The sequence below is a fragment of the Stegostoma tigrinum genome, chromosome 42 (assembly GCF_030684315.1).
Source record: "Stegostoma tigrinum isolate sSteTig4 chromosome 42, sSteTig4.hap1, whole genome shotgun sequence".
NCBI lineage: Eukaryota > Metazoa > Chordata > Chondrichthyes > Orectolobiformes > Stegostomatidae > Stegostoma > Stegostoma tigrinum.
Genome location: NC_081395.1, coordinates 13,299,619 through 13,311,689, shown reverse-complemented (window position 1 = coordinate 13,311,689; position 12,071 = coordinate 13,299,619). Strand labels below are relative to the sequence as shown.

At 48.7% G+C, this 12,071-nt stretch overlaps 1 protein-coding gene across 17 annotated transcripts in view; it reads left to right on the top strand.

Moving 5' to 3' along the window:
• Positions 1 to 12,071, top strand: part of LOC125449241 (pyruvate carboxylase, mitochondrial-like) — a 765,853-nt gene that overhangs the window by 371,622 nt on the left and 382,160 nt on the right. For all 17 annotated transcript variants that reach the window (XM_059641558.1, XM_059641556.1, XM_059641559.1 and 14 more), the window contains one exon: positions 294 to 476. In XM_059641558.1, the coding sequence (XP_059497541.1) occupies positions 294 to 476 (183 nt within the window). The remainder of the gene's footprint in view (positions 1 to 293; positions 477 to 12,071) is intronic.

Genomic DNA, 12,071 nt, shown 5'->3' with positions numbered 1-12,071 from the left:
TCCTCTGGTGGAGTAGAGTCCCCAACCCCCCCCCCCCCCCCCCCACCCTTCACCAATGCCCCGACAACCCCCTCCCGAACTCCCCCAAGGCCCTGCCCATGGACGGAGTCAGAAGAACATTGGTGACATTGTAAGTTATGGTGAAGGGGGTTGACTCGGTTGCTCTCAACAGAGGTTTTGGAGGTTGGCGGGGAGTGGGAAATGGGAAAGGTTTGGAGGGCTGGGTGGATTGGTAGTGCCATACTGCGAACATGCATTTGAACCCTGTTCCCTCCCTGTCCCGTATCCCCCAGGTCTTCCGCAGCGGAGAAGGGATGGGAATCCGTTTGGACACGGCCTCAGCCTTCCAGGGAGCGCTGATCTCGCCTCACTACGACTCACTGCTGGTCAAGGTGATCGCCCACGGCAAGGACCACCCCACCGCCGCGTCCAAGTTGAACCGAGCCCTGGCCGAGTTCCGGATCCGTGGGGTCAAGGTAAGGTGCTGCTGTGCCTTCGGTGGGGAGGCTGTGGTTCGTGAGTGTGTTGTGCTGCGGAGCTGACACTTATTGATGTGCGTATCTAACGTCTCGGTCCTACTGCCGGACTCTTGCAAATTGCAACGGGGGCCTCAGTGCTGTTGTCCCAAGAGAATTCAGCTCATAGAAACTGAACTGCTGTCGGTAAGAGATGACAGGCTCTGAGAGCATTGGTCACAGTGGGAATGTTTGCACAGTCAGTGACGGACTGTAAAGTGAGGGGGGAATGACACGGGCGAGCAGAATACTGACGGAGCATGGTGATTGTAGCGACTGAGTCAGAATCCGGAATTTGTGGAGGGAACATGCCTCTAGATCGACCGTGGCTAACTGGGGTTGGACACTGGGTGGTAGTGGCAGTGTGGGAGATTTTAATGAGACAGAACGAAGCAGAATAACAATGGGCATGTTTCCTCTCATCGAACGGGAGCCCAAACTCGGAGTCGCAGTTTCCAAAGGCACCCCCCCACCTTTTTCGATGCGGATGAGAATTTCTGTCTCCCAGACATTTGTCCATGTGTGGAATACTCCGTCTGTTAAATATTGATGGATTGTTGAATTTACTCAAAGCGGTGTTAGGTACGCAATTGATCGACAAGGTGGGGCCGAGATCATAGCCATCTCTCTGAGGGGCAGAACTAGCAGGAAACATTGTAGCTCCTAGGCCCTCGGTGCCCAAGGAGCGGTGAAAGAGTTGAGCCTGATGGTTTTGGGATCTCTGAACATGGCCACGCACATAGGTCTTTACCACTGAGCCATGACCCTGTGCCCCTTTTGGTAATATTGGTGCTCTCTAAGCCTACTGAACGGTGAGTGAGTTTCTTGGAGGCATCTGTGCATTCATTTCGCATGAGACTTCGTATTTAAACCATGAGCTGCATCATGTTCGTGATTATTTGCTGAGGGAGATGTGATGGGAATGTTCCTTCCCAGTTTCTGTTTAGCCCGTTATCTCATGTACTGGCTTAATTTCATCTGGGTACAACTGTGTGGAACTTTGTTCCATCATTTCAGCAGCTGTAGGATGTGGGTTCAAGCAGAGATCAGTTGTGGATATAAGTAAACGTGTTGTTAATGTCACCGTTTAGATTGATTATTTATTGATCCATGTGCAGGAGTCAGGAAGCAGCAAAAACTGCTGTTGGTGAGAAACATCTGGGTGTTAGCACAGTCTGACGTTTTAGTGGCGGTGACAGGACAGTTTGTGTTGGACTGATGGACTGCAAACAGAAATGACACAACGAGCACATGCTGATCACATCCTTGTCTGTGAGTATACGCGGCTGCTGTCACCCTTGTTACAAGATGACAGACTCGCTTCTGCCAGTCTGTCTTTCTCACCTCTTCTTTCAGAGAGTTAGACAATCCTCCTGTCTGGTTCAGAGTGCCTGTCGCAAGACTGGGAGACTTTTCTGCTCAGCCAGAACTGTGTGGTAACCTTTCCCCTGTTCAGTAAATCCAACCCACATCTCACACTGCGCAGTTTTGAGGCAAACATCATCCTGCTTACTTTCCCAAGGGAGTACAGCATCTGCCCTGGCTATTATCTAAAGTAGCTTAAGAGAATCATTTGGATGCTCCCTAACCTTCCAGCAAACTGCCTGCACTGAGCACCCTCCCCTCACGCTGCAAACTTAAGTGTTCTTGGTTAACCCCCAAGACATTCACAATAACAGCCGCAACCATGATTTCCACCGTTGGACGCTCGTTTGAGTTTCTTGAAACCCTGATACATACAGCGACAGCGTGACAGCTCACAGACACTCTCTTGAGACCGCAAGACACAGGAGCAGAATTAGGCATTCGGACCTTCAGGTCTGCTCCACCATTTGATTGTGGCTGATATATTTCTCAGTGCAGCTTACTCTTCAGCGCTCTTACCAATCAAGAGCCTCCGTCCTGAAGACGCTCAATGACTTGGCCTCCACAGCCCTCTATGGCAGTGAGTTCCACAGGTTCACCCCAGTCAGCTGAAGAAATTCCTCCTCACCTCAGTTCTCAAGGGTTGTCCCCTTGCTCTGAGGCTGTGTTCTCGGGTGCCAGTCTCTCCTCCTCATGGAAACACCTTCTCTGTGTCCACACTATCCAGGTCTCTCAGTATTCTGTAAGTTTCAATCTGATCGCCCTCTCCATCCTTCTAACCTACATCATGTGCAGACTCAGAGTCCTCCGCCGCTCCTCGTGTGACAAGCCCTTCACCCCCGGGATCTTTCTTGGAAACTTCCTCCAAGGCCATCCGAGGCCCAGAACTGCTCTCAATTCCCTGTGTCACTGTCTCCAGCCCTGCGTTAGTGGATGCTGCCATGTTTGGCTGAGGGTTGTCAAAAGCCTTTGAAAGGACTCGAGAGATGCGGAGGTGGATTGCGTACCATGGATGAAGGGTGTCAGTTCGTGGGGAGAGACTGGAGAGTGGTCGGTGTCTGGTTAAACACATTGTCGAGTTTGTTCATGTTTTGATAAGTTGAAGGTTGCGTGGTTTCTCGCGTTGCAAGCAGTGACTGTCTTGAATGATGTCTGTAATTCCTCCCCAGGAATGAGGGAGAGGCAGGTTCAATAAAGGAAATTAGATGGTTACAGGCAGTTCCCTACATTGTGAACTGGTACAGAGTCCATTTGTGGATCAATGTATACGTGTTTCGGACCTCAACGCAGGACAGCCTAAAGCGGCCGAATGTAAGGACGGGAAATGTTCTTACGTCGAGTCGTTTAGAATTTCGCCCCTGTACGGGATCAAGATCTCACATGAGTCGAACACTAATGCATAGGGGACCCTCTGTATATGACACAATAGAAAGTAAGAGTGGGAGTACACCGCTCAGCCCTTTGAGCCTGCTGTGCTGTTCAGCAGGAACACAACCAAAAAGAATGTGCAAGGTCGACGAGCAGGAGGCAGGCGAGTGGATAGTGGCCGAATGGCCTCCTGCTGCTGGTAACTGTCCTGTGACTTCCCGCGCAGAGGAACAACTGTCACAGGCAAGATCGCAAGAGAAGCAGAGAACCCGGCTATAAGACAAATTTGCAGAGTGACCCAGAGGCAGGGGTACCGGGGGGAATGTTTTCAGGGAGGGTGTGAGTGTGAGGGCAGAGGACTCTCCCAAAAGAGCAGGAACAGGCAGGACTGACTGAATGCCATCTTTCAGAGACAGTAGAAACGGCAGATGCTGGAGAATCTGAGATAACAAGGTGTACAGCTGGATGAGCACAGCAGGCCAAGCAGCATCAGACGAGCATCACAGGACCATCAGCTCCTGTGATGCTGTTTGGCCTGCTGTGTTCATCCAGCTGTACACCTTGTTATCTCTGAATGCCATCTTTTCTGCCTTTCAAGTTTACTGTGCTCCAATCACAGGAGTGTTAAAAGGTGCTGCTGAATCTGCACGGCTGCATGTTTTCCATTACATTTCAATGAACCTGAAAGTGGAAGTGGACGAAGATAGTTGCAAAGCCATCTATAATTTCACGCTTCGAGGTGCAGACTCACGGTTTTTAAAAAGACCCTGACCTTGACGTTCTGGCAGGACCCATGGACCCAACTCGTCTGGCAGTACCTGGACTGTGTGAGCAATGATTTATCTCCCCGACCAAGTGCAAGCATCAACTGCTACCACGATGCCTCGTGTCCCAGAGAAACAGAGCCACATGGCGTTGGAGGTGGTGTGGTTCCCTAAAACCTCGCACTGAAAGCTATCCTAGCGCTTACAGAATGCCACTGCAGGGCAGGAAAAGTACATTGGCAGTTCTTGTACCGAGGATGCTCTGCCAAAGCTTGGCTGAATCTCCAGCTAGTTCCAGAGCTTGACTGTGCAACACTGCTGCTGGGAAATTCAAAGGGCCTTGGCCGACCAATACAATGTTTCCCCCGAAAGATAGTACGAGCTGCTGATGCTGGAGTCTGAGATAATGAGGTGTAGAGCTGGATGAACACAGCAGGCCAAGCAGCATCAGAGGAGCACGAAGGCTGATGTTTTGGGTCCCAACCCTACTTCTTTTCTGAATGCTGTCTGGCCTGCTGTGTTCATCCAGCTCCACACAATGTTTCTGTTCGTTGTGGGAGAGACTAGACTGAAGGGAGGGGACACTGTCAAAAAATAAGGTGGGGTCTCAGGTGGAGATGAGAGGTTTTGTTTCACTCTCAGAATGCTGTGTGTCCTTGGAAATCTCCTCCCCAGTGAAGGTGGGGGCCATTGAATATTTATTTTGAGGCTGGAGGAGACAGGTTCTTGACTAACAAGGAAGTCAAATGTTATCGGGGGGTCGAGGCGAGATAGCCGTAGCCTCAGATCAGCCATGAAATTACCGAACAGCAGAGCAGGGTAGATGGGCTGATTGGCCAACTTCTGCTCCTAATGTGTATGTATGTCTGTGCAAAGCACCCATACAAGTTGGATTATAGGAGAGTGAGAAGCAACCTTATTGAAACATACAAGATTCTTAGGGGTCTTGTGGGAGAGCCTAGGACCAGAGAGCGTCAGGGATAAAAGGGGCTGCCCATTGTCGACAGAGATGAAGAGGAATTTCATCTTTCAGAGAGTCAGGGAATCTGTGGGATTTCTGACTGCAGTGGGCTGTCGAGGCTGGGTCATAAGGATATTCATGCTTGAAAAAGAAGACACATTTTAAATTCGTAAGGGAATCCAGGATTATGGGGAATAGGCAGGAAAGTGAATCGATGGGAAAAGGCTGCTACATGTTGGAGCTGAGGATTATCAGACCATCACTGAATGGCAGCCTTGATGGGCTGAATGGCCTACTTCTACCAATGCTTCTTTAGCTCATTGGCTTTGCTGTATCCCGTGCTTCTGGACATTTCTTGAAATGCTGTGAAGTGAATCGAATTGGCTGACGACGCATCTGTGGTGTTGAGGACCTCAAGAGGAGACTGAGAGGTAATGGGAACTGCTGATGCAGGAGAATCCGAGATAACAAGTTGTGGAGCTGGATGAACATAGCAGGCCAAGCAGCATCTTAGGAGCACAAAAACTGACGTTTCGGGCCTAGACCCTTCATCAGAAAAGAGGGATGGGGAGAGGGTTCTGAAATAAATAGGGAGAGAGAGGGGGAGGTGGATGGAATATGGATAGAGGAGAAGATAGGTGGAGAGGAGACAGACAAGTTAAAGAGGTAGGGATGGAGCCAGTAAAGGTAAGAGTAGGTGGGGAGGGGATAGGTCAGTCCGGGGAGGACGGACAAGTCAAGGGGGCAGTATGAGGTTAGTAGGTAGGAGATGGGGGTGAGGCTTGAGGTGGGAGGAGAGGATAGGTGAGAGGAAGAACAGGTTGGCGAGGCAGGAATGAGCTGGGCTGGTTTTGGGATGCACTGGGGGGAGGGGGAGATTTTGAAGCTGGTGAAGTCCACATTGATACCATTGGGCTGTAGGGTTCCCAAGCAGAATACGAGTTGCTGTTCCTGCAACCTTCGGGTGGCATCATTGTGGCACTGCAGGAGGCCCAGGATGGACATGTCATCTAAGGAATGGGAGGGGGAGTGGAAATGGTTTGCGACTGGGAGGTGCAGTTGTTTATTGCGAACCGAGGAGACTGAGATTAGATTGTGCTTTCAGCATTTCTGGCTGAAGTTCGTTGCATATGCATTTTGCTCTGGGTTCCCTGATCATTGAGGATGTGAATACTTGGGGAGCCTTTCGTCACGGTTAACAGTTTAATTACCCAGCACCCTTCACATTTGGACCTGTCCAGGTGCCAATCAATTTTGTTCCTCTCCGTTAGACAGAGAACAGTTTTTAAAAGATGATTAGTTAAATTGCTCAATTTTTATCTGTCAGCTGGATATTAAACTGTGAATAAGCACTTGGGGAAGTGCATTATTCCTGTTGTGCCACACAAAGTCATGATTTACGGATGTTAGTGTTGGTTGTTTGCCACAAGCAGCATGAAGTGGAACGGAAATCAAAATAAAAGAGTAACAGGCGTGGATTATTAATTAATTGCGAAAACAGATAGGAACAGTTTAGTCAAGTGCCTCAGAATCGCCAAGTCTAAAGCTAAAATGAGGCATGAATGTGTGTTTCAGCCTAAACCAAAAAAACAACGCCCTCGTCTAGTGCCTCAGAACAGTCAAGCCTCACTGTAAAATGAGGCATGAAAGTGCAGTGCGGGGCCAGACGAGCTGAGGTGTGGTGAGGCTAGCTAAGCTGAATGCGGAGCCACTGAGCATACAGAGCATGAGGTCGGAGAGAGCAATGGTGAGCATGTGGGTGTGCTGACTGCAGTCGGCTTTCCAACGGACCCTTCCACCTTCACCCCATGCTCTCAGGACTATTTAGAAGAATGAAGGGTGATTTACTGAAACTCATGAGGCTCTGAGGGGACCTGGCGGGGTTTTCGTCAAGATGACCTTTTCCCCTTGATGGGAGGGACTGGAACCGGAGCGGGGTGGGGGGCACATAGTTTCAAAATAAGCAGCCTCCAGCTTAACAAGGAGATGAGGGGGATTTTTTTTCACTCAGAGACAAGAGGGCCTTTGGAACTCTCTTCCCCAGATACTGGGATCACTGAGGGTTTATTTTTGTTAGATTTTTGACTAACAAGGAGGGTTCAAACGATTTTGGCATGGCTGGAGGCTGGGAAGGTAGGTAGGAAGGTGGAGTTGAGGCCACAGTTAGCTAAAGCCATCAAACAGCACAGCAGGCTCAAGGGACTAAGTAGCCTACGCATGTTCCCATGTATGACTGACTGTATAATGGGCACCTCAGATGCCAGTCTTCTCCCAACGCCAGCCTTTTCCAGCCTAAACTCAGCATGGGATGGGAACAGAAGCTGGAGCTCCATGCTTTGGATAGGTTGAGCTGTCCTTTCCATACGGTCGCAGATTGGAGCAAACACAAGGTATCAAGAGCCACTTTCTGATAAAGATCAGAAGGAGCTTCGACCACGATTCTGACAGATAGACGGAAATTGGCAGAACGCCTGGGGAGTAGAGGAAGATGTGGTGTAATGCTGCGTTTTAGTTATTCTGGAAGGGGCTGCCTAGAGCGTTGGCAGCAGTTAAAATCAGAAAAAGAATTTGATACAAATTAGAAAGGGGGAGAGTATTTCCCCAGTGTTGTGGGTGCATTGTTGCGTTAATGGGACTATTCTTGTGTCTCTTTCAAAGAGCCAACATAAACAGGACAGTGAGATAACACAGTACGAAGCTGGATGAACACAGCAGGCCAAGCAGCATCAGAGGAGCAGGAAAATTGGCGTTTTGGGTCACGACCCTTTGCCTTCTTTCTGAATTGCACAACTCACTCATTGTATTTGACTTTCATTTCCATCATCTCTCACCGTTGAAGCCCTTGGGCATAGAATGGTGGCATTGTTAATGGAGTGAAACAAGACTATTCAGCCTATCATACCTTCCCTGGTTCTATCCCCTCATGCCAATCTCCTGTCTGTTCCCCCATATCACTGCACACTATTCCTCCCAAATGGTTAACTAATGCCCCTTTGTTTGCTTCGCACTGTGCCCTGGCGATGCAGTTAAATTAACAGTGTGTTGTACCTTATCCTTTCTCATATCAGTAGAGCTGAACCAGAGAACTGGTCGAAACTTGAGTTGCAGTTTCATGTTTATTTCCAAAACCCCTCTGGCCCTATTACATAAGAGACCATGAAAGGGTGAACCTGGCACTTGGTACGTTGGTTGAATGATGCATCAGTGCTAGCACCACAGACTGCTATGTTTTTCTAAGAAAGGGATAAGCAATTGAAGATTTAATGCAGTGTAGGATGTGCAATTCCAAACCTGACTGTCTTGATTTTCAGGCTAATGGGCTGTGCAAACCACATTGCAAACCAGGCCCAGTTGGTTGTAAGGATTATCCCCAGAGGTATTTTATGCTTAATGGCCTGTTCAGGAATTTTTAGTGTGTCCCAGGCCATATATGTGCCACTGGAAGCTGCCAACATTTCATTCATAGTTTATGAAGGTGCTTTTCTTCAGAGAGTGAGAAGCGGTCTTTGCTGTATGTGTTGCACACCTGTGTGCCTATGTGTGCAAATGTTTGTGCGACTTTGGTGGGGCTGCCGTAGTTTAAAGATGCCCCTTTATGGAACATACGTCACCTTGTGGCCACAACACGTCACCCACACTGTCTATGGGACAGAGGCTTGGAAGGGCTGAGCAACCTGCAATGTTTTCTTTTGGTTTTCATTTTCTTAAGATCCTAATTCCCCATTTGTTCCTTACACTGTTTACTGCCCATCCCCTCCACTGTTTTCTGTCTGTCCCCTACACTGTTCCCTGTCCATCCACTACACCATTCCCTGTCCGTCCCCTACACTGTTGCCTGACTGTTCCCCGTCCGTCCCCTGCACCATTCCCCGTCTGTCCCCTGCACCGTTCCCTGTCCGTCCCCTACACTGTTCCCTGACTGTTCCCCGTCCGTCCCCTGCACCATTCCCCGTCCGTCCCCTGCACCGTTCCCTGTCTGTCCCCTACACTGTTCCATGACTGTTCCCTGTCTGTCCCCTCCACCATTCCCTGTCCGTCCCCTGCACCATTCCCCGTCCGTCCCCTACACTGTTCCCTGTTTAACCTGCGCACCATTTCCCACCTGTCATGTGTGTCCCACACTATTCCATGATGATCACCCACACCCTTCCCTGCACCAGTCCCTATCTCTCACTCCATTTCCTGTCCATCACATACACTGTTTCCTGGCCATCAACTGCACCATTCCTTGTCCCTCATCCCATTCCCCAGTCATCTCCCTCCCTTTCCCATCTCTCACTCTATTCCCTTTCTATAATACACGTTCCTTTCCTCTGCAGCTGTCCTAATTGCATACCTATTGCTAGAAGTTTCATTTTAAGATATAGGGAAAGTTAAGTTGTGTCAAGAAATTAAACCAGGAGAGAGAAGCTCGGGACGTATGAATGAGACATTGAAGCAGTAGCATAGAGTGGTTATAGAATCACAGAATTCTAGAATCATAGAGTACTGAGAAGGCCCTTAGGCTCATCAAGTCTACACTGACACGTTAGAAATGCATGGCCGTAAACCTGATCCCATTTACCAGCACTCTGCCCGCACCCTGGAATGTTATGACATGCCAAGTGCTCAGGCAGGTACTTCTTAAAGAATGTGAGGCAACTCATCTGCATGACCCTCCCAGTCAGCACAAGTCGTCTGGCCCAACGATACACAGAGCAGAAGAACCTCACAGGACAAAGGTTGCGTCTCAGACTAAGGTTTTAAGTAATGTCTTAGATGAGGAGAGAGATAGACACAGCATGATTACAGGCAGCTGAAGGCACAGTCAGGAGTGAGCAGAGTGGGGCCTGTAATTGGAGAAGTGCACAGAGCTGAAATGATTTTGGAGCTAGAGGAGATCTATAAAGACAGAGAGGAGGTGAGGCCACAGACAAATTGGAAGAAAACAGAAAGACAATCTTAAACCTAGGGCAAAACTTAAACAGAGACGAGCAGGGACCAGCAGAGGGCCACTGTGTCAAACCTCGACATAGCTTTCAACAGGGAATACCTCTGTGGAGGATAGCAAAGATTTAGATTTCGATTCAGTTAATACTAGATCCATTTTTTCAAACCTGAGATTGACAGACCTTTGCTTAACAAAAGTGTTATGGATTGCAGGGACAAAATAAGAGGCTCGTGGAGGTACGTCATAGATCAACCATGATCTTATCGATCTTTAAGGGGTTAAATAGAGGTTCAGGGGTCACTAAATGGTCAATAATGTCCTCTTCAGGGAAAGATGCCTGCTCGATCCAGCCAGATTCCAGACTCATGGCATTACAGGTGAACCTGAACTGCCCTCTGAAAGGTTGTGAGAAGCCTGCCCTTTAGGGATGGGCCACCAATGTGCAACTCCCACGTTCCATGAAAGAATCACTGCAGTAAGGTCTATTCTGATGTATCCTGAGGCTCAATCAGAGGTTAGAGAATACAAGAGTGACCACGTACTGCTGAGGCTGTATAAGGCTCTGTCAGACCACATTCGGAATATTGTGAGTGGCTTTGAGCCCCGTATCTAAGGAAGGATGTGCTGGCCTTGGAGGGGGTTCCAGAGGAATGATCCTGAGGATTTGTCATATGAGGAGCACTTGAGGATGCTGAGTCTCTACTTGGAGTTTAGAAGGATGAGGGGAGATCCGATTGAAACTTACAGAATACCAAGAGGCCTAGATATGCGGGACGTATATCCAGGGAGATGTTCCCACTTTTAGGACTGAGGGCACAGCCTCAGATCGAAGGAATGATCCTTTAGAACTGAGATGAGGAGGGATATTTTCAGCCAGAGGGTGGTGAATCTGTGGAACTCATTGCTGCAGAGGGCTGTGCAGGCCAAGTGATTGAGTGTCTTTGAGATAGAGTTAGATAAGTTCTTGATTAGTACAGGATCGAGGGTTGTTGGGAGAAGGCAGGAGAATGGGGTTGGGGAACATATCAACCATGATCGAATGGCAGAGTAGATTCAGTGACCAAATGGCCCAATTCTGCTCCTAATATCCGATGGCCGACGGTATGTGGGTCTTTTTACTTTTCTCTGAGAGCTTGAGAGATGGAGTCCTCAACTGCTCCTCATACGACAAGCAGCTCCATCCCTGGTATCATTCTTGTGAACCTCTTCTGGACTCCCTCCAAGGCCAGCACATCCTTGCTTAGGTATTAGACCCAAAATTGCTCACGATATTCCAAACATAGTGAGTGTGAGAAACAGTGGTAGGAGTGTTACTTGACGAAGAGGTCAGTCACAGAGGTACAGATATCTGGCCTTGCTGTGATGCCTTCCAACCTTTAGAAGGATGTTTTTGACCCAATAAAAGCTGTAGATATTTTCTATTCAGGGATATTATGACACATCTTCTTGGAACAGGGAGGACTTGAACCCTATGAGAGGCTGAATAGCTCGAGGTGTGCTGTGCTTCATAGGCAGAATAGCAATGAGGATCCTCTCAATGCTGTCAGGATGAATAGCTCCTCCTGGCTGCATGTGTGTAGAAAAAAACAGAATTACAATCTTGCCTACAAAAGCCCATCAGTTCAACACATCTCCAATTCTCTTTCTGCGGCCTGTGCCCAGATAGACGGAGATGGGAGTGGGGGAGAGTGTCTTGGCAATTATTCAGTGAATTGCACGTTTTCCACTGCAGGAGGGGATAGGACCCTTGAGGAGTGAGGAGATGGGTGCCGAGCCTACATCAGCTAGATTTGTTAATTGGGCATACACTGCCTTTGGCTTCATTAATAGGGGCATCGAGTAAGAGCAAGGATGCTGAATTTGCACTTCATTGCTGAGACCTTTCAGTACAGGAGTTGGGACGTCATCTTAAGGGTGTCCAGGACTTTGGTGAGGCCTCTTCTGGAGCACTGTGTCTGGTTCTGGTTGCTCTGTTGTAGGAAGGATATTATTCAGCTGGAGAGGGTTCAGAAGAGATTCACCAGAATGTTGCTGGGAAGGGAGGGTTTGAGTTATCAAGAGAAGCTGGATAGGCTGTGACTTTTTCACTAGAGCATAGGAGGTTGAGTGATGACCTTATGGAGATTTATAAAATCACGAGGGACATAGATAAGATGAATAGCCGGCAT